The sequence below is a fragment of the Equus przewalskii genome, chromosome 10 (genome assembly GCF_037783145.1).
Source record: "Equus przewalskii isolate Varuska chromosome 10, EquPr2, whole genome shotgun sequence".
Taxonomy (NCBI): domain Eukaryota; kingdom Metazoa; phylum Chordata; class Mammalia; order Perissodactyla; family Equidae; genus Equus; species Equus przewalskii.
Genome location: NC_091840.1, coordinates 3,912,543 through 3,940,156, shown reverse-complemented (window position 1 = coordinate 3,940,156; position 27,614 = coordinate 3,912,543). Strand labels below are relative to the sequence as shown.

At 53.4% G+C, this 27,614-nt stretch overlaps 2 protein-coding genes across 11 annotated transcripts in view; both read right to left on the bottom strand.

The window, feature by feature from the left end:
- Nucleotides 1-7,566, bottom strand: part of CYTH1 (cytohesin 1) — an 82,083-nt gene extending 74,517 nt beyond the window's left edge. The window contains exon 1 of one of the 3 annotated variants that reach the window (XM_070561395.1): nt 7,449-7,566. In XM_070561395.1, the coding sequence (XP_070417496.1) occupies nt 7,449-7,479 (31 nt within the window). In that variant the 5' untranslated portion in view covers nt 7,480-7,566. Of the gene's footprint in view, nt 1-6,685; nt 6,856-6,972; nt 7,023-7,448 lie in introns of those variants that run through there. The other 2 variants (XM_070561398.1, XM_070561397.1) reach the window with 2 other exon arrangements.
- An 8,208-nt stretch (nt 7,567-15,774) lies between these two features.
- USP36 (ubiquitin specific peptidase 36) overlaps nt 15,775-27,614 on the bottom strand; it is a 40,755-nt gene continuing 28,915 nt past the window's right edge. For all 8 annotated transcript variants that reach the window (XM_070559804.1, XM_070559803.1, XM_070559807.1 and 5 more), the window contains 8 exons: nt 26,306-26,989; nt 25,586-25,716; nt 22,741-23,331; nt 21,844-22,055; nt 19,974-20,075; nt 18,966-19,081; nt 18,421-18,572; nt 15,775-17,996 (listed from right to left, as the gene is read on the bottom strand). In XM_070559804.1, coding sequence (XP_070415905.1) covers nt 18,441-18,572; nt 18,966-19,081; nt 19,974-20,075; nt 21,844-22,055; nt 22,741-23,331; nt 25,586-25,716; nt 26,306-26,989 — 1,968 coding nt within the window. In that variant the 3' untranslated portion in view covers nt 15,775-17,996; nt 18,421-18,440. The remainder of the gene's footprint in view (nt 17,997-18,420; nt 18,573-18,965; nt 19,082-19,973; nt 20,076-21,843; nt 22,056-22,740; nt 23,332-25,585; nt 25,717-26,305; nt 26,990-27,614) is intronic.

Below are 27,614 nucleotides of genomic sequence, written 5' to 3'. Positions count from 1 at the left end.
CTCACAGCGGACGGTCTGTAAGTACCTCAAAACTCCACTCAGTGTGTCCAAAACTGAGCTCCCAGGTTCACCTCTAGACACTCCGTCTCGAAACTCTCCAAGCAGTGGCCCCGAGACAGAAGCTGGCACTCACCTGCAACCCTGCCCCTATCCGTTGGGCGCTCTGTCCCTCCCAAAGCCTGGTAACCAAATCCTACCGATTTTAGGTCCTCCACCCGTCTTGTCATTATTCCTCCCTTTCTCCTCCTCCTCCAAAGGCCCTCATCCTCTAGGTCACCTGGACAGCTGCAACAGCTCCCCAGGGATCTCCCCGGTGCCCATCGGAACCACACCAGTCAGAGGAATCCTCCCAAAATGCAAAGTGAGCGTCGTTCACCACCCTCCATGGCCCAGAGAATAAAGTCCTTGGTAACACACAGAAGCCCTCACGACTTCGCCGAGCCCCCCCAACGCCTGCTCTCAGGCACACACCACTTGCGGTGCCCCAGGGGCCCAGTTACTCGGCGCCTCCTGGCTCTGCTCATTCTCTCTGCCACATTCCCCTGGTCAGCACCAACTCACCTTTCAAACTGCAGCTCTCCTGCAGATTTTCCTCTGCCCAGCCCTCATCCGCCCCAAGTCCAGACAGGACCGCTCTCCTCGGACTACCTCAGTTTGTCATGTCCACCCCTGCAACATCCACTCTGACACTCTCCTTCATAGCGTGCTTCCACATCTGTCTCCGTCTAGGCTCAAAGCATCCGTGACACCAGGGGCTGCACCGTCCGCAGTGGTTACTAACGCTTGTTGACTGAATAAGCACTTACAAATTGCTCACAGAAACCAAAACTGCAAAAGTACTACTGAGGAGGAAAGTGGGTTTTTTTGGTTTCTTAGTTTGTTTGTTTTGGGAGGAGGAAGACTGGCCCCGAGTTAACACCTGTTGCCAATCTCCCTCTTTTTCGCTTGAGGAAGATTGTCCCTGAGCTAACATCTGTGCCAATCTTCCTCTATTTTGTATGCGGATTGCCACCACAACATGGCTTGATGAGTGGTGTAGGTCTGTGCCTGGGATCCAAAACCCACGAACCCAGCCCGCTAAAGCAGAACACACCAAAGTCGACCACTAAGCCACTGGGCCAGCCCCAAGGAAAGTTTTTTTAATAGCATTAAACCAATTCCATCATTCATACCCAACACTAATAATTACAACATAGACTGTAACATGGCCAGATAAAGTCATGCTTCTGAAATAGAAACCTTATGGAAGACTCAAAAAAAAAAGTAGAAAACATGAAAAGACTTGACTAAGGAAGGTAACATCCTGACCCTTGCTGAAGGAGTCAGGCATCACAGAGAGCAGGTCATCACCACCTCACCAGCAGAAAGCAGACAGACACCACGTTCCGTGATCCTGGATGATGAAGAGTAACAAAAATCCCCTACACAGCCTTCAACCTATATTATGTCTTTTTTAGTCAACGCAAAGAGCGAAGCAAAACAACATTACCAGCAGTTTCAGAGGATGTGGGACTCACTTCTCGAACATTTCTAAATAATTTCCCACCTCCTCCATGCCTCTATTATTGCAGCCGAAACTAAGCAACAACAATTAGAGAGACAATCCAGAAGCAGTGTGGCAATGAAGCAGACAGACAGGTCAGGCCAAGAGCCCTTCTCCAGGGGCCCACTGTCCACGCCTTTCATCTTGGAGGGGAGGAGGAAAGGGCGCAGAGGCCTCTAGCAGAGCAGACGACCCCCCCCCACACACACACACACAGCCCTCACACTGCAGCTTTCCAAACTCTGCCTCACAGTCCTGTCGCCCCTCCCCCAAGTGACCCATATGCTTGCTCTCACTCTTGAAACGAGAAACAAGAAGGCACTCTCCTGGATCTTACTGTAGGACTACCTGATCCTAAAGGCGTGAAATATATAAGAAAAAGATCTATTTGGCAAGACTGTTTTGGATTAACACACGGGACACTTGGAAAGCAGTGGGCATGTGCCTTAAGACCCCACAGGATGAACTATTGATCATCATAACCCAGACCGATAAGAGCTCCTCAACTCACGATTTCTCCTCTAAAGGAAACATACTGTACTTGGCCAGAAGACACTATTTGAGTTGAGAGACCTTCGATCTTTAAAAGATAAATTAAGGAAAGGTAAATAAGTGACAACTACCATTGGTCAAAACCTGACCCAAATCCCAGTCAGAATGAATATATATTTCCCCCGTGCTACAAATAAGAGAAAAACATAAACACTTGACTTGATACAGGCCATAAAAAAAGAGTTAATCTCAGTTAAGTAAATGAAGAAATCATCGTCCCACATGAAGAGCCAGGTCATAATACACAATGTGCAAATACATACATATAATACACAAATATGCAAAAGAATTTTTTTTCATCCTGGCTAGGAATCAATAGATTTAAAGAGGTGCCATTTTGTAACCATAAAATTGGTTTTTTTTAAAAAAAAAAGCTTTCAAATGCTAATCCTCAGCAGTGGCACACTTGCAGTGACCCTGGAACATGTACCCCACACATCACTAAGAACAGGGTAAACTGGCACAGCCCTTTTGGAAAGCAAATTGGCACCACGCATCAAGAATTCTGAAAATGTTTATACCCTCTGACAAGTTAATGTCACCCCTGGAAATCTACCTTAAAGACCATAAAATATGTAATTATGGTAACCTTATGTTCCAGATTTTCTAAGACAGCCCTGACTTCATATAACTGTATTCTTTTCAATAAAGGCAAATCATTAAGTGTATAAATTTGAGAACAATGAAAGTCATCAATATCAGAGAAAAACAAAGCAAATTGGTTTGGCATGGAGTCAAACGCACAGGAAAAAGTGTTCCTGTTTCTGTTTGGGATGGAGACTGAAGACAAAAGCTCAAGCTCATTGAATGTTGACTTCTGCCGCAGGGAACCTGGTGCAAGCTATTAGTCCCTCAACACTTGCTAGGCTGCTTCTATTGGGCCCCAGGCCCCATGCTTGTTCCAGAGGCACAAAGACGAAACAGCAAATCTCCCCGGAACGCCACGGGCTCCCACTCGCCGTCCTGCAGCAGCACCCACGCACGCCACTGCCCACACCTGACTTTATCCGCTGAGGACGGAGGCTGTGCCTGGTTAAGATCAACATCTCCACTCTCTCTTAGAAGCTTATTTCTTAAAGGCCAACTCTCCCTCACACTGCAGAAGAGGCATAAGTCTGAAGCCAATAAAAAGCAAGAGGAGGAGAAGCTGTGTTGGAGAAGTAAAGGCCTTGAGTGGCACCACGAGTTCAATAATCTTAAGAAGCCATGCTCGGAGAGTGGAGTATCTTGTCATCACTGTGACAGAGAATCATCACACTACTATTTCCAATGTTACTACCAGATGACCCTGCCCATCTCTACCTCAGGACCTGTCCTAAAAGAGGCGGACAGCACGCTGGCAACCTCTGGAACAGCCATTCCTGGAGTCAGAACCGTCTGAGAACGTGATGAAAGCTAAGGACCCCCCAAAAGTGCACATTCACAAAAACTTTCACATAAAGTTCCAGAGGAGTCCCATGAAAAGGCAGGTTAAAATGTCTGCTCAAGTGCAGAATCACCAAGAGAAACTGAGTCTTCTCTTGGGCAGGGTATCCCATAAAGGAGAAATACTTCCTCCTTGTGCAAATGGGAACTGTGAAGCCCAGGAAGGACAGCGTTCTAACAAGGAGATAACGTGACTCTAAAAAAAAACAACTTCCCAATTATGTCACATTCGTAAAGAAACTGGGGGAAACAACCAACCGGCCACAAGCGACATGAACATCTCTCTTAAAACGTCAATTATTAAGCTTTTAGAAAATGACTAATTCCACATTTTCCAAAGAAAAATAAGCTTTAAAGTGACTTTGGTTTAACTTCCCCCCCATGGGCCTTCGTAGTATAGTCCATCACACTGCACGTGGAGCTTGAGCCACGCTGTACCTGTCTGGTGAGTTAGGAACCTCAGAAGACACCATCGGTATTGCAGGAGTGTCTGCAGGAAGAAGCTTCCGTACTCAGTGGGGGATCTACACAGGACACCAAAGAACACACCGCTGAGAGAGGCCTTGTTGTTAGTTTTCAAAATTCTCTTTAATTGAACAGGGAAACTAAGACTCATCCTCTGTCTTCAGCATACTACAAATGAGTTATGTTCCAAAAGTTTTTTACGCCAAAGTGGTAGCTGGGAAAATCATAACCCATTTCCCCAAAGACACAATGTTAACACAGGGGTGCTTTCCTAGGCTGACTCACGCAACAACGGAGGCTCTGAGGGCGCCTCTGGACACGGCCTTTCACATGCTTTAGAGTCTGCGCCACACATTTCCTTTTGAAATGTGGCCTCCGAACAGCTGTCTTATCTCTCAAGGTTACTTCTCTGTAAAACCAATGAGGAAAATGGACAGTTCTGGAGCCAGAGGCAAGCCTTGAAGATCTGGGAAACTCATTCTTCCTATGACCATCTTCAGCTATTAGCTCCCTTTTGTGTGGTGAACCCTATGGGTGGGGAATCTTCCTGAACTCAACCTTTTTTGGTTCCTCCAAAATACAAAGAAGATGATTTTTTTTAATTGTATAAAGGGGAAGAATAAATTTCTTTCTCATCTTTATGTGCGGTCAGCCGAATAATGGCCCCCAAAGATATCCACGTCCCGATCCCCAGAACCTGTGAACACGTCACCCTACACAGCAGAGGGGGATCACTGCCGCAGAACTAAGGATGCTGATTCTCATGCGGGATCATCCAGGCGGATCCAATGTAATCACAGGGTCCTAAGGAGAAGAGGCGGAGGTCAGAGGGAAACGAGAAGATGCCGCCTGCTGGCTGTGGACACGGAAGGCGGCCACCAGCCGGGGGATGCAGGAGGCCTTTAGAAACTGGAAAAGGCAAGGAAACGGATGTTCCCCTAGAACCTCCAGAAAGGAACAAAGCCCTGCAAACACCTTGATTTTAGCCCTGTGAGACTAAATTTGGACTTCTGACCTCCAGACTGCAGGATAGCAAATTTGCGTTGGGCTGAGCCACAAAGTTTGTGCTAATCTGTTCCGGCGGCCATAGGAAATGAGTATATCCTGCTTCCATTTACCCCTTTCAAGCACAAATTCATGTCATGCCTGGTGGCAAAGCAGTCACTGTATTAAAAGCAACCAGACCGACAACTTCCTGTCTCGCCTGGCGGGTAAGAACACCAGGAGAGGGCAAGAAGAAAGCCTGGCAGAACACTGCGATGTGACAGAGATTAAAACGGCAAGAGAAGGCAGAGAAAACAGCAGCAGGCAACGCTGGACAAGGCTTCTCACGGGCAGAAAGAGAGGTCTGGAGGGGCCAAAAAATCCTCTGGGACCAGCCAGTGGATGATTTTTTGTTCAATCACAAAAGAAAAGCACACACACAGCTTTTACTCGGAAGGCAACCAGGGGCCATCTGACAGGCACCCCTCCCTAACCAGCTTTGGACTTAGGCACAAGTGGGTCTTGAGAGCAGCTGCGCGCTCAGTGTCTGCAGCTCAGGGTCAAGTTGCAGGTCATAAACCCACCTCTTCACCAGTCAACAGCTTCTCAACACTAACCCATAAACAAACAGATAATCCTAACAACCTGTGTTAGTCACTAAACCAGGATCTGGTTCCATTTAGCCACATAAGCATTTTAAATTCTGCAGGATCTGTACTCTGCTCCCAAACCACGCAAGTTCACCACCTGTTCTATTTGCCATTCTTTCTTAAATTCCTCTCGAATAAAATGTTAATTAACTAAAGCATTTCAAACAACCTTTGCAGCCCCTGCAATTTCAAGCCACGCGAGGGAGGAACGCCCTCGCTGACGGCCAACAGTTTCCAGGGTAAGGTTAGCAGGGGGAGAATTTGGAAACTGTTCGTTTTTGTCAAGTTTTCGCCGTCCGTGTGGTGTGATCACTATGCCGCGTCTATGCGCACCGCCGAGAAGGCAAACTTGAGTTTTCCTGCACGCACCTCCAGGCTGCCCAGACAGCGCGCTGTACCGGTAGCCTATTTAAACCTAACGGTGGTCAGCATAACTAACCCGGCCCTCCCGGGTGACCAGTGGCCGGGCTCCTGGCCCCCGACAGCACCCTCAAGTCACCGGTAACTTGGCCGCAGAAACGTCCCCGGTGGCCTGTCCGCTTCGGTTCGTTGGCTGCTTTCCCGTTTCCGATTCTGAACAAAGGCACGGACCGGGGCACACAACTTGCCAACACCAAGGGGCCAGAAACTATGGAGAACGCGGCGGGGACGCAGGGGACACGGCACCTTCGGGGGCACCGCCGGGCCTGCGCCGGGTGACAGCGGCCGGCGACCCCGCCCCGGAGACCCCCGCCCCGAGACCCCGGGCCGGGCAATCCCGAGCCCTGCGACCTCCGTCCCGGAGACCCCGGTCCCCGCCTCGGCGACCCAGAAACTGCGACCCTGGCAACCTCGGCCCTGCGACCTCCTGCTCCCGCCCCGGAGACCCCCGGCGCCCCTCAGCCCTCAGCCTCTCAGGCCCCGGCGACCCCCGCCCTGCAGAGGCCCCCGCCCGGTCCGGCCGCCCGGGGCTCGCGTCCCGCACCACCGTCCCCGGGAAACGCGAGCCGCCGGAGGCGCCGCCGGGCCGGAGAGGGAGGAAGCGAGGGAGGGGGCGTTCGCCGGCCGGGCCGCCGGCCGTACTGACCGTAGCTGTCGTCCTCCTCCATGGTGCCGGCGCCGGGCTCGCCGCTCGCCGCTCGCCGCCCGCGTCCCGCCGCACCTGGCCCCACTCGCCCCGGCCCGGCTCGGAGCCCCGCCCCCGGCCCCGCGCCCGCCGCCGGCCCCTCGCCTCCCGCGGGGCGCCCCGCCCGCCGCCGCCCGCGCGCGCACCCCGGCACGCGGCCGCTTCCCGGCACGCGCCTGCGCACGCGCGCGCGCCCAGGCTCCGCCCCCAGGCCTAAGGTCCCGCCCCCACCGCCCGCGCGCACGCACCCCGGCACTCGGCAGCCTCCAGACCCGCGCCTGCGCACGCGCGCACGCTCAGGCCCCGCCCCTGGGCCCGCTGTTCCGCCCCCGCGCACGCACACCCTGGCACGCTGCCGCTTCCCGGCCCGCGCTCGTCCGGGGAGCCGCCCCCCCGCCCCGCCCCAGGGCCCGAGGCCCCGCCCCCGCCGCCTCCGCGGGGCCGCGCAGGTTTCGAGTTTCGCAAGGGTGGCTCGGGGCATCCGGGTGGCTCACCCGGGCAGCCCCGCAGCCGGCAGCTCGGGCCGCCCACATAGGCCCAAGGTCGCGTCCGGCCGCTGAAGGGCAGGGTGGTCCTCGCTGACGTCAACCTCGCGGGCCAGGCCTGCCCCAGCTGGCCAGGGAGGGCCCGGTGGTTGGCCAAAGGCTGCTGAGTATTTGAATTCGTTTATTTCTGCTGTCTGAACCGTAGCACAATGAACGTCAGAGTTCACTGCTGAATTTACCTGGGTCAGGTTTCAAAGGGAGGTGCCTCATCTCCCAGCGTTTCAGGATTCCTGATTCACGCACCCATTAAATGCTCCCGTTTCTAGACTGCTCCCTACATGTTTATTTCCCTGCACTGGGCGGGGCAGTCCCCTCCCACTGGTAAACTGAGCTGACCTTTGCTGAGCCTGGGCAGTGGTTCTGCCCCTGGAGGTTGAGGACCTGCGCAATCCAGGTGCCACTCCTTAATAGATGTCAATCAGTGAAGGGACAAAGGAAAGAATTGGAAAGGCCCTCAGACAACATCCTGTCCCATGAAGTCTCAGACCAGAAAACTGAAGCCCAAGGAAGTCCCGAGGCCAGGGCACACCTAGGGCTGTGGCAGGGCCAGGTGGGCGGCCCTCCCAGGATATCACCCAACACGCATGATAAGTCCCACCCACCCCACTGCGTTCCTACTTGACCCTTCAAAATAACTGCTTACAAAGCAGCAAGAGAATGTAAGAAGGGACCAAATGAGACACTAGGAAATCTGGAGGCCTTTTTCTTTGTGACAAAAAGGAAAATCCCAATGCTGCAGAATGGCAGCCCCAGACCCACCAGCTCCCCTGCAGTGACTCATGGCCCCCTCCACACGGCACTGCCTCAGGAACTCCATGGAGATCCCAGGACCTCCAGGGCCTTTTAGACCACTAAGAAAAGAGAGGAAAAGGTACAGAATTCTTCCTTGTGGGCTCCCCTTAGTCCAATTCTATCTTTGCTGACTTCCCGGCTGCAGCCCGGCTGTTCCTTCCTGAGGACATCAGCCTCATCGACCACCTTGATGGCCAGATGTAGTGTATTTTAATCCCCAGTGCACTACCTTACACTTGTCTGCTTTAAAAAACTCACTGATAGGGGCCGGCCTGGTGGTGCAGTGGTTAAGTTCGCACTTTCCGCTTTGGTGGCCCAGTCGTCCGCCAGTTCAGATCCCAGGTGCAGACATGGCACCGCTTGCCAACCCATGCTGTGGCAGGCATCCCACATATAAAGTAGAGGAAGATGAGCACGGATGTTAGCTAAGTGCCAGTCTTCCTCAGCAAAAAGAGGAGGATTGGCAGATGTTAGCTCAGGGCTGAGCTTCTTCTTCAAAAAAAAAACTCACTGATAGATACAAATGCTACATAGAAATATACACGTTCTGCTTTTTGCAAAATCATTTCTTTCTGGAAGGATATACAAAAAAGTTGCTAGAAATAAACTGGGAGGAGAGGAGGTTGAGACCTTTTCATTCTAAACTTGCTTTTTCATTGTCTTTCTCTGCTATCTGGTTGTTTTCATTTTTTATTTATTTATCTATCTTTTTGTGTGTGAGGAAGATTGGCCCTGAGCTAACATCTGTTGCCAATCCTCCTCTCTTTGCTTGAGGAAGATTGTCACCGAGCTAACATCTGTGCCGATGTTCCTCTGTTTTATGTGGAATGCCGCTACAGTGTGGCTTGACAAGCAGTGCTAGGTCTGTGCCGGGGATCTGAACCTGCGAACCCCAGGCCGCGGAAGCAGAGTGCACGACCTGAACCACTACGCCACTGGGCCAGCCCTGGCTGGTTGTTTTTAAATATGTGATGCATTACTTTTTGTTTTTTTTTTTAATTTAGAAAAATAAAGAAAAATGGCACTCTTCTAGCCACTCCCAGATGCAAAAGCTCTTTCTTGGTTTGGAGCTAGCCATAAAAATTATGAGCGCCCCAGCCGGCAGGGACATCAGGATCGCTCATGACACAGGGGTGTCCGGGTCTTCCTGGTGCGTGTACCACCGGACGCCTGAGCACCACGTGCTCTACCCAGGGGCTGCTGGAGGACAGCTCAACCCATGGCCCTGGTGATGTCCCCGGAGGGTCACGGGAGCTCTCTTGGACTGTCTCCATCGGGGGGAGAGGTGTGGCTCCTCACAGCAGCCTATCTCATTACGGGCCAACCCTAAAATAGGCCTCCCAGGACTTCTCAATTGTTCTAGACAACAAAGGAAAGTAATTTCCTCTCATAGAAAAGGAATAAATGAATGAGGAAACTCAGTTTGTGCGTTCATTCATTCCAGATCTGCTCCTGATTAGCCCTGGGACCTGGGCCAGCACCTGAACCCCCCGGATCTGTTTCCACCCACAAAATGCGGCTTCTGCCAACGGATTTGAGGTTTCCGCCCAGAACTGATCTCTAAAGTGACAGACCTGTCACCATCTTCTGCTCGACTTCCACACAGCTGACAGTATTTCGGTTCGACGAGATGGACGGCAACACATCAGCCTAAGGAACCCTAATCTTTACGTCCCATCAGGGGTGTGGCTCTGGCCCACCCTTCTGGGGGCTGAGAAAATTGTCCATTCACAAACAAACACGGGTGCTAATCCCATGAATGGACTGACCCAGCCTTTGGTGGAGAACCTGGGTGTCTCCTGGAAGTCTAAGATGGTCTCTATTTCCTTAGGCACGTTCTCTACATGTCTCTCTCTCTCTCTCTCTTTTTTTTTTGTGGAAGATTAGCCCTGCACTAACATCTGCTGCCAATCCTCCTCATTTTTGCCAAGGAAGACTGGCCCTGAGCTAACATCCGTGCCCATCTTCCTCTGCTTTATATGTGGGATGCCGCTTCAGCATGGCTTGCTAAGCGGTGCATAGGTCAGCACCCAGGATCCAAACTGACGAACCCCAGGCTGCCAAAATGGAACATGCAAAGTTAACTGCTGTGCTACTGGGCCAGCCCCCTCTCCACATATCTCTTTTGAATAATTCCAAAAACTAGATACTTCTCTTGTATAGATTAGCCTTCTCCTAAAAGGTTCATTGTAGTGGATTTATGAGCTTAATCTTCACTGATTTCACCAGGTTGTCTAGTTTACAGGTGACATGAGAGCAGGGAGTCACATTTTGGCCCCAAGGTGTCCTTGTGTTTTGATGTGCGTGTTCAGTGATTCAGCTGCATTTGGTCCCTACTGGCCTGGCCTCAGGAGCCCTCAGAGCCAACCCGCTTTGACCCGGGGGGTCTGCCTTCATCACAGGACAGCACTGAGCTCTCCCCCATTTGCCACCCTCTCCGTTCATCCCTCCTACTCTCTAACCTGAGTCCCTGGAAGGTGCGAGGTGTTTTCGAGCGGCCTCCTGCCCTTGACAGTATACAAGTGTCCCTTGCCACCTGAACTCTTGCTCAATAACCAAAACTCAGGAAGAAAAGCGATTGGGGTACCACGTTATTTCTCACTACCAATACTCCAGAGTTGCCCTCTGAAGTCCCAAACCCAGTACCTCTGGATGGAGGGGTGGGGGGCCTGCTGTGCGGATGCTAGTCACTCGATGAGCATAGTACTTGACTGTTTACAAATTCCCTTAACTTCACATTGTTTCATTCCAACAGGGTTTTCAAACAGCAGGTCCTGAATCTTAGTGGTTGAGAAACCAATCATCATTAGATGAAGAGAAGATAGAAAAAAATCGGCATCTATTACATAAAATAAGGGTAGTGTTTGTTTTGGTCATGTATGAATGCATGCAAGTGTCCATTGGGTAGGGATTTAAAATGCACTTCTGAGCACGGGTCACTGTCAGAGACACGCCGTTATATGACACTCATGATGGAGGTATCATTAGATGAAATCTGTCTACCACAGATTTGGAAACTGAGGCTCACAGAGGTCTCAGTGCAGACTGGGAGCCCCCAGCTTGGCTTCACTCGCTACTTGTGTCCTGCGCCCCTGGAGCATAAGCAGACCTCGAAGGAGAGAGGGGCGGGGAAAGGGCAGGCGCGCTGGCGGAGCATCTGGACCTCCGCTCCAGACTGCTGGTTCTGACCCAGACCTCTTCCCCCTTCAGAGACCCTTGAACACGGGCCGGGGCTCTCTGCCGGCCTCTCACTGCCATCTGTCTGTCCTCCTTGGTGGGTGATCCACCTAATGACTATTTTAAGTTGATGCTTCCCTTCCGCCATCCCTGCCTTACATAATAATCTCAGAAGCAGAATTACGAAAGAGGTTTTCTAAGCGGAGGTAACCCAAAATATATTTGGGGTTGGGAGGGGCCAAAGGCTGAGAAGGGCCTCGGGAGAAGGCCTGCTGCACGAGAACGGGCTTTGCTGGGCCTGCTAGCCGTCACCTGCCCACTCCCACGGGAGCCCGTCCTACTCCCTGAGACCAAGGTCAAAGGGTGACCGAGGCAGGGCAGCAGCTCTTCTTCTAGAAGACAGCCTCTGACCCCTCCCAACCCAGGCGAGTGGGCCGAACACAGGGTTTAGACAGGCATTCAGTTCCGGGGTCCTCAATAAATACAAGACAGGGGGCCGGGCAGCTCGGCCTGGAGCCATCCTTGCCTGACTCACCAGTCCTGCAGTCAGCACTCAGGGGCAGGAGGCGGTGCCCTGGGGAAGAAAGGGTGCTTCACACACGCAGGACACCGCACACCGGATCGCTCACGCAGGCCGAGATTGGGGTATTGTCTCGCTTTGAAAACCCCCAGATTTTATTTTGCTAAAGCTTGCAGTTCCTTCTATGTGTGAATGGCACTTAAAATCTGTTTGTAATGGAACTTGATTGTATCCAGCTGTCACCAACTGTTCCCATGCCGCCCAAAAGACGGCTGGCCACGTGCCATGCAGTTCAGGCTTTCAGTTCAAATAGAGGAGCTAATGCTCTAGTTCCCGCCAGACTTTGCCTACATGTTTTCACTTGTGAGAAAAACAAAGAGCGGGGCAGGGGCTTGGGCTCAGAGAAGGCAACATCGAGGAGAACTGGTGCAAGGACGATGTCTGAGCCAGCGACATCGACGGAGGGTGGGCTGCTGGTTTTCTGAGCAGAGTCCAAATGCATGGTCACCGACCATGCTCCCTTAAGCAACTTTTCCAGAGCAACTCAGTCAGCAAAGATTTCCTGGGTGCCTGGAAGTGCTGGGCCCTGCTGGAGGCAATGAGCACTAGTCCCTGCCAATGGGAACTATCTGCCTATGGCCACGTAAGACAGAAAACAGAGGAGTCATACATTTTAAAGGGGAGAAAGAAAAGCTCATTAAACACAGATAACTTATAATATTGCAAGAGCAACAAACCACGTAAGGTACATTTTAACAATCCCAACCGTTAGCACGGGGCGATGAAGCCTGACACATTCATTCAACATCGCCCTGAAAAAGTCACTGGTTTAAGTGAAGCCCCATGCATTCCCTACCCGCCTTTCCTAGCAAGTATTTGCCATGTACTTCGGTTCTGTTTGCTAAAATCTGGTCCAAGGCCAGAAGGAGAAGATGATGATAAGAAGCCACCTAAATACCTAGAACTTGCTTAAGGGACAGAATTTTTGTGACCGCGTTTCTCACATGACATGGAATGGATATGCAACAGCGCGTCCTGCCACTTCTAATCACCATCCTCCAAAATGAAGCGGACAGGGAGAAGCACCAGGAAAGAGGAGCATGCAAGGCCCACGGCCTGAGGACGGGTTATGACCGCTTCAACCGAACGTCCACATGTCACAGAGGACACCCAGAGAGGGGCCGTAATTGACCCATGTCCACGCTGCGAACTTGAGGCAGACCCCCGATTAGAACACGCGTCTTGATTCCCAGTCTGGTCTTCTTTCCATCGTAGGTCATGACTCCAACCCGACTCGACTGTAATCCTTTTAAAGCAGGAACAACATGCAGCAGCTTGTCCTCGAGAAAGCAACTGGCCTGTGCAAAGGCTGTGCTCCGAGTAAGCACGCTCCTGGCTCAGGCACCGCACAGAAGTCCATCTCCTTGACTCTTAGAGTGCTTTCCAAGGACCACATTACATCGTGTTGGACAGCTGCCCAGAGGTCCGCAGGGGCCCACAGAAGACTGAAGAGGCAGGATGGGTCTAGATCACAAATACAGCAGACTCTGTATTATCTGACAGGTGGTGGGAAGCCTCACGTCGGAACGATTTGATTAGGGTTTCTTGTCTTGAAAAACTGTCAAGAGGCCAGGAAATCGGAGCAGGTAGCAGGTCGCCTGGAGGTTGGAGAACTGGTTAGAAGACTATTTGAGTCCAGGAGAAAAATGATGTTGACCCAAACTGAGAGGCAGGCAGCGGGGGTGGGAAAGAGAAGGAATTTCAAGACAGCCGGGCAGAAAGATCAGGCTTCCATCACTGGCGTGTGTGGGAGTAATGGGAGGGGGTGCTGGGGGGGGCAACCATGTTTCTGGCTTTGGCAACAGGGTAGGGTGGGCCCCCAGCCACGGGAGGGACACAGGAGGAGCAGGACACAGACAAGAGGAGTGCAGACAACATAATGGATTCAGTCTGGGCTGTGAATTTGCCAGGAGGGTACCCAGCTGAAGACATTCAGCGGGATATATTGATCGGACGTTGGGATGTTTGATTGGAGTTGATCGATTCTGGCTATATCTACGCGTCTAGTGCTCATCAGATGCAGCAGATTTAACATTTAAGGGACAGAAAAAGAAGAGGTTTTTAGGGAGGGGAGGGGTACAGTGTCAAGTTCTAAAAAGAAGCCATGGCAAACGCCCATCAGATTTGGGCACTGGGTCACCGAGTGCAGCGATGAGGGCAGAAGGCAGACTAAGGACAGTGGAGAAGGAAGCAGGGAGAGCAGACTGGAACTTAGCTGAGGGAGAGGGTGGCTGGGAGACACGGAGACAAGAGGGCTTTCTGCAGGATGGCAGACACCTGAACATGTTCACGAGGGATGGAAGGGGGAAGTGAGACAGGAGGCAGACAGGGGAATTACTGGAGCAAGGTCCCCCAAACAATGCAAGAGGTTGTTCTCAAGAGCACGGGGTGGGGGGGTACCAGCCCTACAGAGGGCCACCTCTTCCAGCATCTAGTCTACAGTGGAGGTCCCCACAGAGGGTCAAGAGGAACAAGCTTCCGTCTATACATTTGACTTCCTTCCCAAACTCCCACCCCTATTGACCACTCCATATGAGAACCATTGATCACGGCCGCGAGTCTGAGTGTGGTCCCCACCCAGCAGGATCAGCATCCCCTGGGAACCCCAGCCCAGACCTGCTGAATCAGAAGATCAGGGGATGGGGCCCAGCAACCTGTGTTCTAATAACCCCCCGGTGATTCTGACGCTCGTTTCAATGGGACACAACAGACCAGAAGGGGGTTCTCAGCGCTAGCTGCCCAGTAGAATCACTCAGGAAGGTTTTAAATGCCAGTGTCCAAGCCTCGCCCCCAAGGATGCCGATTTTGTTCTCGTTAGTACTAAATGCCCCTCCCCGGTGATTCCGCCACTCCGTGAGTGTTGGAGCCACCAGATCAGAGGGAGAAAAGAACAGATGGAGATGGAGAGAAACTGGTTTCAGTTTCATTTTTCAGTGTTTTGTTTTATTTTGGAGTGGGAGAGGAATTCTTTTTTTTTTTTTTAAAGATTTTATTTTTTCCTTTTTCTCCCCAAAGCCCCCCAGTACATAGTTGTATATTCTTCGTTGTGGGTCCTTCTAGTTGTAGCATGTGGGATGCTGCCTCAGCGTGGTTTGATGAGCAGTGCCATGTCCGTGCCCAGGATTCGAACCAACGAAACACTGGGCCGCCTGCAGCGGAGCGCACAGACTTAACCACTCGGCCACGGGGCCAGCCCCCTGGAGTGGGAGAGGAATTCTTGAAGCAGGATTAGAAATCATTTGCCAAGATTAAGGAGCACACAGGCAGCAGGAGAGCAAGAACATTTGGAATAACCAGAGGGGAACGGGGGGCTGCCTGAAGACCAGAAACAGAAACCCCAAAGGGCAAGCAGAGTCTAAGAAAACTGGCAACCAGCCAGGCAGCCGGATGGTCCTACTGGACTGGCCGTCCTCACCTGTCTTCTCCACTCGAGCCCCATCTCCCAGGCCTTCGCACACACTGCCAGCAGTGCTGGGCATGGCCGCCCAGGCACTGGCCATCCCCACGCCCCATTCTCCATTTTCCTGCCCGAACTGGCAGGACCCAAAACCTGTGGCCTAGGTTGCTCCTGCCAACTGTGAGGGAAACTCCAAGTTTCGTACAACCTGTTATTTCTCCCCATCTTTCCCTGCAGAAATCCCAACATTAAAAAAAATTCACACAACAAACCTCAGTGGAATGATATTGTTCCCAAGTTTCCTCAATATAATACTCATGGGAAATCACCCACCAAGCTTAGCAACCACTTCAAAGGACTCCTCCATCTTTTTAAATTTAAATAAACCTCTTTATTAATACATTTAAGTCAATCTCTTTATTTCCCTTTATTTGTAGTGACGACCTGCTCCAAACGCCCCCACTTACTGCTGGGCTACCTGACCGCACAGGAGAACCTTTCATTCTCCTGGGAAAACAGACTGGGGGTCAAAGGGAAAAAACACAGACACAGGCAGGACTCACAAAAACTTGTTATTTTATTGCACCAACATCTTGGCAACAGCTGGGCCTCCTCAGCCCCTGGAGCGGAAGCACAGGCTTGGGACGTGCACCTCTACACACACTCGGTGTTGCTGCACAACCACGACACTGGCAGGTGAGGTGGCACAGGGCCATCTAGGAGAGGTGGTCCCTCCCACAAAGGTCCCTGCTCACCTCCCGCTCCACTCCAAACTCAAAGTTAAATTAAACCCAGATTGTAAGTCAACTGAGTGACTGCGATTATAAAAGCCTTAGTTATTTCTATATGTTTATATATACAAGTGACCTAGGCCTTGGACTAAATTTCTGGGCGCATCCTTTCCCCTCCCAGTGTGGCTGATGATTTTCTGTGGGAGGGAAGGACTCGCCTCACTTTACGGTGATAAACGCCGCAGAAAGGCAGGCCAGTGCTCGTCACCGCCCAAGAGATGACAGACATATTTTGCTCAGGATGAGGTTTTACGATTATATAGCAGAGAAAGGAAAAGACTGATTTGGAGGAAAGGCGGGAAAGAAATCAAGGAAGTAAATTCTGTGCTAGCAGACAACTGAAATTTTCTTTTTGAACTACAGAACACTACAGAAAAACGTGGCTGGGGAAATAATTTGTACAGGAATGAATGTCAACACCTCAAAAGGGAAAAACCCTGCCCGTAAAGGCACCTGCCTTCCCTCCCAAGATGACAAACGAAAAGTCACAGAGCAAGGGTGGGCCCCTCAGCTTTGAACAAGGGGTGGGTGACATGCAGAAATCAGTCCTCTGAGCATAGAGCAAAAAGCTCCCAGAGCAGCGTCCGCAGACGCCCATTCACTTTCCGCCGGGACCAGAGCAGGCCCAGCTCAGGCACCGGCACTATTATCCTCCCACCTTTCTAAAAGACAAGTATCAAAACAGGAAGAAAACCCGAAAAGAACCACCCACATGAAACTGTTAACGTATCTCCCCATATAAAAACATAACGCGTTTCTCGATACTGCCAGGATCACCCCAGGCCCCAGAGCAAGGCGGCAGAGCGAGCAGCAGAGCTCAGTTAGGAAGAAAGTGGCAAAGCAGTGCCAGGCGCCTCAGGCCACGAAGGCTGGGTCTGCGGGACGGTCCACGGCAGACATCAGTCCATCTCTGGCGTGATGTTTCCAAGAGGGAAGGAAGCGGAGGCATGCACTGAGGAACGACTTTCAGATTCACTTCCATACCTTCTACAACTGAGTCATTCTTCTTTTTTCTGGAAAATATCACCTTAACTGGTGATTTCCCATATTTATTAAGTTACAAGTTGGCAGGCACAGCTTGAGCAAGATAAAAAAGTGATCTTCTTGAGTTTTAAATCATCTAAATTCAAAAGCACTCACAAAATTGAGCAACGAAGCCAGTATTTGCATATTAGGGAAAGGAAACATATTGCTACTGGGAGCCACAGGCCTGGTAAAAAATAAACGTTTTATATTAAGTAGTAAAATAAAAGGAGGATTCTACCCCAAGACCACCACCTCGATAAAGACCCATGGGTTACTGCAGCTGCAAGGGAAGGTGCGGCAAAGCCACCTCAGAATAAATAGCAGCCTAAAGAGCAATGTGCTGACACCTCATTTCAACCCTGACCCCCACCCCAAGCAGCCTTTCGCTCTCAGAGATGGCCCAGACTTCCTGGCAAGGGAGAGACGCACTAGTAGCGCCGCCCCCAGTTCCAGAAGAGGGAGGGGCTGCCCTGTGGGGCTGGCCTTGGGCTCTTACTTTCTGGGGGTGGACAGGTAAGGCGTACAGACAGGCCCCCGCCAGATGAACAGAGAGGGGCAGGGTGCAGGACCAGAAGGCAGCGTCAGCTGCCAGGAGCAGGCGGTGGACGGCTCACCAAGAAGAGTACCCTAAGGGCACTGGAGGACGCACTGGGAGAGGCGCAGGCGCCGCCCCCTGCGCTCTCCCACAGCCCCAGACAAGACGCCGCTGTTCAGGAGCACAGGACGCTCAGCCCTTCCCAGCTGGTGTGCTGCCGCCTGCTCTACATGGCACTGTGTGGTTTGTCACCGTGCCTGTTGTGTTGCCGGGGGTCCTGATCCACAGAAGCCCAGAGCCTCTGTGGGCCGTCCTCCCATGGCAGGCTCACAGTGCAAGGCCTGGAGGTAACAGGGCCAGCGGAGTCCACAAAGCTGCTCTTCAGTCCAGACGGACAGCTCCCAGGAAGTGACGCCCCATCGGTGGAGGCTGTGGGACAAAGAACATTGAGAGAGTGAGACCCTGCGTGTCCCACCACCACCCTCCAGTGTGCATCCAACACAGGGAAGGACACGTGACATGAGACAGAGCTCGGAAACAGCACGGTCTCTGCAAGTGACTGGTGTGTGCGTGTACTCCACATTTCACACACCACTCACGCCGCCACACGCTAGCCATTCACACTCACTCCCACTCCACACCACACACACACACCCCCACTCCAGACCACACCAGACACACACACACACACACACACACACCATAGTCCACACCACACACACACACGCCAGCCATTCACACCCCCCACACAACACCCCCAAGTCCACGCCATACACCAGACATACACCATACTCCACACCACACACATACCAGATACACACACATCATGCTCCACACACTCACACACACTGACCTTTCTCGACAGCAGCAAATTCAGCGGCGATAGCTGAGGCTGGCAGCCTTAGCTGGATGAGTCACAGACCAAAAGTTCCGTCTACTCTGAAGTCTCTGGAAGGCGTTGAAGTTTCTTTTCTTCTCTCTCTTTAATTTTTTCACTTTCTTTTCCTATATCAAGAATCACAGGTGTCACAATTCCCAAAAAGGGTGCTCCCTGGTCCTGGGCCCTCGCTGAGCACTCAGTGCCTGCAGGCACGACTCTCACCACGCTACAGAAACCGACAGACCCGCACTCCACACCGCCGGGGAGCAGTCCTGCCGCCCTGCCTCACTGACGGGGAGCGGAAGCTCTGGGGGACAAGTGCCTGGCCCATGTCCATGCACATTTAGAGGCCAAGCCGGCACGTGGACCCGGGCAGTCTGGCTCCAGTCTCGTCCTCGACCACTTTACAATGCTGCTGCCACTTCAAACTGCCCAGAAAGTTCCAGCTACCCCTGCCCCGGCCCTCAGCTGAGCGACGCCCAAGTGCTCGTCACACCAGCTGCCACGAGACACCATACCTTCCCCCGATCGAACTCTTCGTCCCAGTCATCAATGACTGTGGCAGCACGGGCCAGCCTGCTGTCTTCGATGGCATCCTGGCTTACGGCTGACACCCCGCCGTCCCATTGCAGAACTACAAAACAGAAACACAGGTGCTCACACCTTTGTGTGTCCCCAGCTGTCCTGGAGATTTACTTCCAGAATGAAGTTCACAAACTAGACTAGCCTGTTCTTAATTATTCAAAATTTTTTCAAAAGATTTTATTTTTCCTTTTTTTCCCCAAAGCCCCCCCGTACGCAGTTGTATATTTTTAGTTGTGGGTCCTTCTAGTTGTGGCATGTGGGATGCCGCCTCAGCATGGCCTGATGAGTGGTGCCATGTCCGCACCCAGGATCCGAACCAGCGAAACCCCAGGCCACCAAAGTGGAGTGTGCGAACTCAACCACTCGGCCATGAGGCCGGCCCTATTCGAAATTTTTGAGCGCCACCTTTTGGTGAGAATGAATGTGCAGAGAAGGAGAACGGGAGGGACAGAGTGGTCTCCAGTGGACAAGACAGCTGACGATTCTGTCACCTAAGAGCACGTGTTGTTAACTCTCTGTATCACCAACCCACTGAGTTTCGTTCTTTTTAAGCTCATGCCCGCATCTGAGAAACAAAGATCTCATGCTCTTTCTCCAAGTCTGAATTAGAAAAATAACTTAGAGCACAATGCTTGAGGGGTTTTCAGTCTGCTCCCTTCCCCAGCCCAGGGATCCTAACGCTCTCCCCAGCCCGCCCTGCCCACAGAGGCCCGATCTGCTCTCCCCCTCCTCCCAGACCCCAGGGAGCAGTTCTTGGCCTTTGTGCAAGGGCTGTGGGGGTCAGAGAGGACTACAAGAGGTGTTCACGCTCCTCTTCCCAGCTTCACAGGCAAGCGACGCCCGGGCGCCAGGCTTACAGCACACCAGGATTCGCAGCAGACCTCCCACCCCCAACATAAGCCAATCGGAGGAAGACAGAAGTCCAGTCTCAAAGCCAGTACCTTTTCTCCCGTAAGCTTTATCAGATGAATATTTGAGCAATTCCTGGACCACATCGGATTCTCTCTCTCTATTCCAGGACACAAGAGGAGCCTGTCCCAGCCCTGCAATCAGAGAAACATTTATATACATTTAAAGTAAGACATTGAGGAAACGATCACACACCTTTTATTTATAACGGAATTGCAGAACTTACTAAAGATAAATGCTTTAAAGAATATACGAAAACAGGCTTTTCCTTCCTGCCTCTGACAAGGCAGTTAACGATGATTACTACTCAACGGAAGAGGCTACTGCCCAAATCAACTCTTGAAAAAGATGAAAACCCAACCCAAATCCCGAACCCAGAACAAAAATCCATCATCAGCAGGGAGTCCTTGGTCTGACGGGAAGGCAAGGATGGGCTCCTCACCCAGGGGGAGCCAGCCAGGAACGAGGGACGGCGTGAACTGGTGGGAATGACCAAGTGCCACCACCACCGCAGCCCCGAGGGAAAGCTCCGCAGTCTCCCAGCCCTGTCCTGGAAGAGCCCGGCCACCAGGACCATCTGGACTATGATAGCACTGACCACCCCTCACCTGGTCCCCACCAACCGTCCACTACCACTGCCGGAACAGACTCAGTCCCCTAAACACAAGCCTGGCCGCGCCTCTCCTGGCCTCCAATCCATCAAAGACCTTGTGACCTTCAGGCTCAGTGCCCCGAGCGCGACGGCGCCACAGTGCCCGCGGCCTGCCCCCACGGCCTACTCCTGCTGCCCTCTCCAGCCTCTTCTTCTGACATTCCTCAGCACCGTCTCGGCCCAGTGGGCAGGCGGAGCCACCCACAATGCTCTCCAGCCTCTTAGCTGCAAATGCCCTTCCCCGTTTAGCAACTCTTCTGAGGTTCAAGACTGAGAGCAAACCAACAGGGGTCTGGGGTCCACAGCACACCTACCACTCCGGCACCAGGTGGCAAGCCCTGCGGCCGGGCAGCATCTCCTACATGGTCGGCGTCTAATGAAGTGACCCCGTGGTCTGACAACTGCCACCACGCTGCTCTGCCGCCACTTCTGTGCGGCCTTTTCTACAACTACACCCTGGCCCCCTGATGTACCTATTCTTCACTGCCCAGCAGCAGTGTTTTGCAACATAATAAAATTCCACGTTTATTCATGAGTTCGTTTCGCAGGAGTTTGATAAAAACTAGTCCATCCCCAGGGGCCTGTTTGACCCTGAAAGCACCAACATAACCGGATCCCCAGACTGCAGAGCAGTCCTCACAGGATCTGCCCCCCAGTGGGCCCCTTCCCGAGGGGCCTCTCCCCGCTCTGTTTAACAGACAGATTCTATCAGAAGAGCCCAGCTGAGCCCAGCCAGCCCTGAAGGAGGAAAAAAAAGAGAACAAGGGGAGTCACCTGGGGGGCGGGGCCTCAGCCACAGGCAGGTAAGGCCAGGGGACAGCAAGAGCACCCAGAACCCCAACAGCAAGAGGCCACATGATGTCCAGAAAGGCCCAACCACAAAAAGAGGCAGAGGGAGGTTAGCTTCTGAACCCAACTCTACAAGTTCAAGGGTTACAGAAAAACTCCCAGCTGGGAGGCCAGCAGCCATCCAACAGGAAGGCTGAGGCAGAACGGCCTCCAATCAGGAAACACTGCGCTCACAGGTGTGTGGAGTTTACGTGCCCACTCTCTGTCCCCATGGGCAGTGTTGGCTGAATGCTGTCAGGTGAGGAAGCTGCGACCCAGCGGGCAGACGGCTTGCCCGAGGGGTCAGGCTGCAGGCGGAGGGAGCAGGGCTTCGCCTGGGCCCTGCCCGCTGGGCCGCGCCTGCTTCAGGATGCACGCAGGCCCGGCCCCCAGGGGCCCCACCCTCTCCTCGTGGGGCACACCTGTGCGGTCCCCGGGACGCAGGCCGTTCACAGCGGGCGAGGGCCCGCTCCCAAGGACAGCAGAGCCCCCCAGCCTCTCGACCCCGGGGCCTGTGGGGTGCTCGTTCTCTTCCACTTCCTGCCGTGACTCCTGCTTCCTGTTCTTCCTCTTCTTCTTCCTGGGAGATGCTGCCGGGGTCTCTGGCTCGACAATGTCCGATGGGGAGCAGCTCCTGGGAAGTCAGAGTCAACAGTTAGCTCCAAACACGCTGAGGTCCAGACACCCCAGGAACTTCAACTTCAGCTGGCATGCGCCTCAACTCTGCAGAAGAGCCACCACGAGAGCACCCGAGCCTGAAGGAGGACAAAGCCCACTCACTGTCCCCACAGACAAGCACGAGGGACGTTTCAGAGAAAAGTATACAGCTGCACTCTTTTCCCCCTAAAGATTGGCCCTGAGCTAACGTTTGTTGCCAATCTTTCTTTTTTTCCTTCTTTTCCCCAAAGCCTCTCAGTACATAGGTGTATACTCCACTTGTAGGTCTTTCTAGTTCTGCTATGTGGGATGCCACCTCAGCATGGCCTGATGAGGCAGGTCTGTGCCCAGAATCCGAACCGGTGAAACCCTGGGCCGCTGAAGTGGAGCACGTGAACTTAACCACTCGGCCACGGCCGGCCCCAAAACTGCACTCTCAATCATAACTGAAGCAAGTCCTACAACTGGACGATGGGACCACAGACCTGGGCAGCCTGGCGTCACAAGACCACCCTGCACATACGGTGCTGGCCAGGTCTGGAAGGCTGCCATCCACTTGCCATCCCACTGAGACACTTCACAACACGGTCACACTCTACAAGTCCAGTCAGCGCACTGCATTTCCAGGTGACTCGCCTGGAATGGCCTGTGTTTGCTCTTACCTGTGCCAAGGTGGGTCCTGGTGGAGGTGGTCTTCGCTACCTTGGCCCTCCGCCCCCTTCTTCCTCCTCTTCCGGGTGCTCACACGGTGGCCGTCTGTCACGAAGCTCACTCGCCAGCCGTTCACCAGGTGCTGGCCGTTCAGCTGCTGCTGGCCTCCTTCCTCCAGTCTGTGCCCTGGCCGCTCTGCCCGGCCCTCCTGCCTGTGCCCAGGGCCCCCGTGCTGCCGCTGCGTCTTGCCCTCCTGCGGGGAGCAGGCGTCCCCGTCCTCCGTGCGCTTCCTCTTCTTCCTCCTCCTCTTCCCCGGAGGGGCCGCTGCTGCTTCCCGTGTCACTGAGCCCGGCCCCTGGGTCTCTCCCACGGGGTTCTTTTTCCTCTTCTTACAGAGGCTGTGTGGGGCCTCGCTGGCCTCCGGCAGCTGGTGTGGAGGGGACCGGAAGCTCCCGTTGACCTGAGGCAGGGGAGCAGAGGTTGGGGAGCAGCTCGGTGGGTCTGACGTCCGGAGAGGCTGGGGGCTACTGGACACTGATGCGCGGCGGGGGCCGGGGGGGGGCTTCGGATGGCTGGATGATCTGGGAGCAGGTGAAATGGCCCTGGAAGGACAGCAGGGCAGTGAGGACAGGCTGTTCCGAGACGCGGGCAGAGCTCTCCCCTGCTGCTCACCCTCAGCCCCTCTCTCTTTCAGGTCAGGGTTTTAAACGGTTCTTCCTCCATGATTCTCGCATATACGTAAAGTTAGAAAAGACAAGCTAACGACAGAATCCAAATCTACTTTACATCAAAGTTAATAAGAATTGTTATATACCTCTTAGGTGTGTCATCACCAAGCGATTCAAAGTATGTTTGTAAATTCTAGTGTTTTCAATTTTCAATACAAATGTGTTAGGAGAAGAAAACCTCACTAAGCAATAAATCTCCAACCTCCACAAGTCTTGAGGAGTCCAAGTACAGGAAGTCAGCCTTTTAAAAAAGGTGAGGACAGGTCTATACATCTTCCACTAAATTTGGGGGGCCAGGAAAATCAGGGACACAGATTTGACAGCTGGCTTATGGATAACACAGCAAGGTGAACAAGGACGAGGCCTAGAGCTGTGTCAGGTCAGACTTCTTAATCGACCTCTTGCTAACTGTGTGGCCTTGGAAAAGCTGACTTCCCACTCTGAGTCACAATTTCCTAACTTGTAAATGAGAGACGATAATGCTTAGCTCAAAGGGTTACTGAATTAAACAGAACTGTCATCGTCATCACTTAAACCAGAACAAACTACGATGGCCGTGCAAACTGTACTACCACGTCACATTACTCTGCTGTCTGGAATTAAAAAAAAAGGTTCCACGTCAAAGAAACGAAGAAAAAACACCCAATAAATACCTTAAATGTCTAAGGACTGAACGTACAAAAATACTGTGCCAGGCACAGTGCTGTGAGAGAAAGAGGAAGAGGCTGCAGGGTGTGGCAAAGGGAGCGTGTGGTCAGACAGCGCCCACCCGCTGGCAGCTGGGATGGAGGTGAGGGTGGGGTGGGCACATCAGCACCCACAGCAAACACCAAACCCACCCAAAGCACCTCACAGCCTCGCCCCATCGTCCTTCCTCCCCCCTCCCTCCGCGGCTGCCAAAGGCCAGACAGCCCCACCAGCCATCAGCCAGCCAGGTATTAACAATCCTCAGCTTTCTGCCTCTCAGCTCACTACGGGATGTGAGCAGCCTATGTGTGAGGGACGGAGAGGGGAGAACCCAAACCTCCAAAAGGGTGTCAACCCAGGAGCCGGAAAAGCCCTGAAGGAGCTCTTGGAACGCACAGAACCACACCTCCCTGCTCCAGAAGCCAGCACGGAGCCCCAGAAGCCAGTGCGGAGCCCCAGAAACCAGTGTGGGGCCCCAGAAGCCAGCGCGGAGTTCCTGAAGCCAGCATGGAGCCCTAGAAGCCAGCACGGAGCCCCAGAAGCCAGCACAGAGTTCCAGAAGCCAGCGTGGAGCCCTACAAGCTGGCACAGAGCTCCAGAAGCCAGCACGGAGCCCCAGAAGCCAGTGTGGAGCTCCAGAAGCCAGCGTGGAGTTTCAGAAGCCAGCATGGAGCCCTAGAAGCCAGCACGGAGCCCTGAAGCCAGCGCGGAGCCCTAGAAGCCAGCATAGAGCTCCAGAAGCCAGCACGGACCTGTAGAAGCCAGTGTGGAGCTCCAGAAGCCAGCGTGGAGTTTCAGAAGCCAGCGTGGAGCCCTACAAGCCGGCACAGAGCTCCAGAAGCCAGCACGGAGCCCCAGAAGCCAGCACAGAGCCCTAGAAGCCAGCGTGGAGCCCTAGAGGCCAGCGTGGAACTCCAGAAGGCAGTGCAAAGTGGACAGCCCAAGGAGCCTACTCGGGGAGGCTCCAGGGGGCTGAGGAGACAGAGGGTCTCAACTCGTAGATAAGTCCAAGGGGAGTGTCGTTGGGAGATGCAAGATGCTACTGGCAGCAAGAGGACAACCCTCGACATCACGGGACTCTCAGCTCACTCGGGTCTGTCTGGAGCTCCCATCTTTCTAATCAACTGTGAGTCTTTTGGGCTGGGGAGGGGCCACAGGACAGAGCAGTTCTCAGCACTCCTGAGTCACCGCATGGATATGGCACACAGAAGATGAGGACAGAAGCAAAAGCACTAGGACTGCAGAGACCAACCTGCCTCTGGCCAGCCGAAGCTCCTTGACCAGGTGGAAGCGAGAAAACAGGAAGAACGCGGTGCTGGCCAGTGCCCTGGACCTGTCCAGCCTCACACCACCGTCCATCCCGCCAGGCTGATAACCTTCCACTCTCCGCCAGCCACGGGCACTAACCGGCCTGCCCAGAGGGGCTGCGCCCACAGCTTACCTGATTGTACCGACAGGCCAGGTGGAGGCGACGACGGGGTGAGTGGTTTTCCTGGGGTAGGTGAGGTCGGAGGATGGTGAGAGGGCAGGTGGATGGAGGTCATTGCCGGTTGCCCTCCGCAGGGTGCTGGCCTGCAGTTATTGACATAAATAAAAACTTGGTGGTCTAAAAAAGGTTGCCGTGAGTGAAGAGGGAAAATGAAAATAAAAAAGTAAAAAATAAAAATGAAAGAGCCCAGAGGATGAGGGGACAGAAAGAGAAAAAAAGGGGGGGGTGGGGGATGGTAGAAGAAGAACCAGAAGTATTTTTGGTTAGAAACAAAAAGGAAAAAAGGAAAGAAATTCAAACAAAAATCTCAGCACGACAGTTACATCACTGAGCTTTGCTACACACGGAGGTACCACTGGCCATGCCCAGAGCCGCCTGCCGGGCCCACCACCCGCCCATCCTCTTGCGGCTCCTTCAGGGTATTTTATCCCCAGACAGAAACGGAGAACTGCCCTGTCGCCCCAAACCTCCACCTGCCACACGCAACATCATCCGACGATCAGAGTTCCTGCACGATGCCCGCCTCCACCCCAGGACAGCCCTCGGTATGGCCCTGACAGCAACTGTGTCCCTCTGCGCCAGGGGAGGCCAGATGCCCTGCACGGTCCTGCTCCTCCCGCACTGCAACCGAACCTGCTCTCTGCCCGTGCGACACGACTCCCACACACCCACCTTCTTGGCAGAAAGGGCCAGTTTTTTGGCTGGTGGAGGAGACATGGTGCTTGCGGGCTCGCTGGCGGTGCTGTTCAGGACGGGGGACTTGGGCTTCACCACCTTTGCGCCTTCTCCGTCGAGCAGCACCTTCGAGGGGCCAGCGGCAGAAGAGTTTGTTCCCTGAGAATCACAGAAGTGGGCAGCTGCGCTCCTGGGGGTCTGGGGGGTCTTGGCGGGGCCGCTGCTGGCAGAGTGCTCTGGGCTGGAGCTGCTGGAATCCCTCCTCTCCGGGTCGGGGCTCTCGTCGCCCCCCTTGGGCCCATGCCCGTTGGCAGTCACTCCGGCCGGGAGCTTGGGTGAGGTAGGGAGGACGGCGCTCCTGCCATCCCAGGTGGCCTGCCTGTGGCTCTCAGACCTGCCGCCGCTGGAGTCGCTGGTACCGTGGAAGCCCTGAGAAGTTCTGGGTGATGGGGAGAAGTGCTGCAGGGGAGCCGACTTCTTGGCCTTCTTTCCAGGCTCATCCAGAATGGTGGGCAGGTGTGTGGGTGTTTTGGAGAGTCTGGGGGAAGGGGACCCCGAGGGTGGCTTTGGAGGGGTGTATCCATTCTGAGACTTTGGGCCCGACACGGAGCCATTCCTGGAAACGGGCACACCTAGCTCCTCCACGCTCTGCAGCTTCTTCATCGCCGCAGGGTCTAGTCTCTAAAGGGGAGCGAAGAAGAGGACGGTCAGACCCTGCCGACTCTCCCGCAGGGGAAGCACGCCGTGCAGCGGGCTGGGCCTCTGACCAGCAGCTCGACACATTATTTATGCGGACACACGAGGAAGACAGTTACTTCTCTGAATAATTTTAGTATTTTGTGAGCTGTGCACATACGGGTGTGTATCTTTATGATAATCTTTACTATGAAAGCAGTACATTTTCAGAAAGATTCAAGAAAAACAAAAAAGTATAAAGGAAAAACGTTTACAAAAGTTCCCTCACTTAAACATAACCACTGCTTATGAGACTGGTGTTTTCTCCCTCTGGCCTTTCCTTCTTTTTTTTTTGAGGAAGATTAGCCCTGAGCTAACGGCTGTCAATCCTCCTCCTTTTGCTGAGGAAGACTGGCCCTGAGCTAACATCCATGCCCATCTTCCTCTACTTTATACCTGGGATGCCAACTACAGCACGGCGTGCCAAGCGGTGCTATGTCCACACCCGGGATCCGAACCAGCAGACCCCGGGCCGCCGAGAAGCAGAACATGCGCACTTAACGGCTGCACCACCGGGCTGGTCCTGGCCTTTCCTTCTGAACGGTTTGGCTGCACAGCTGCGCCCCAGCTT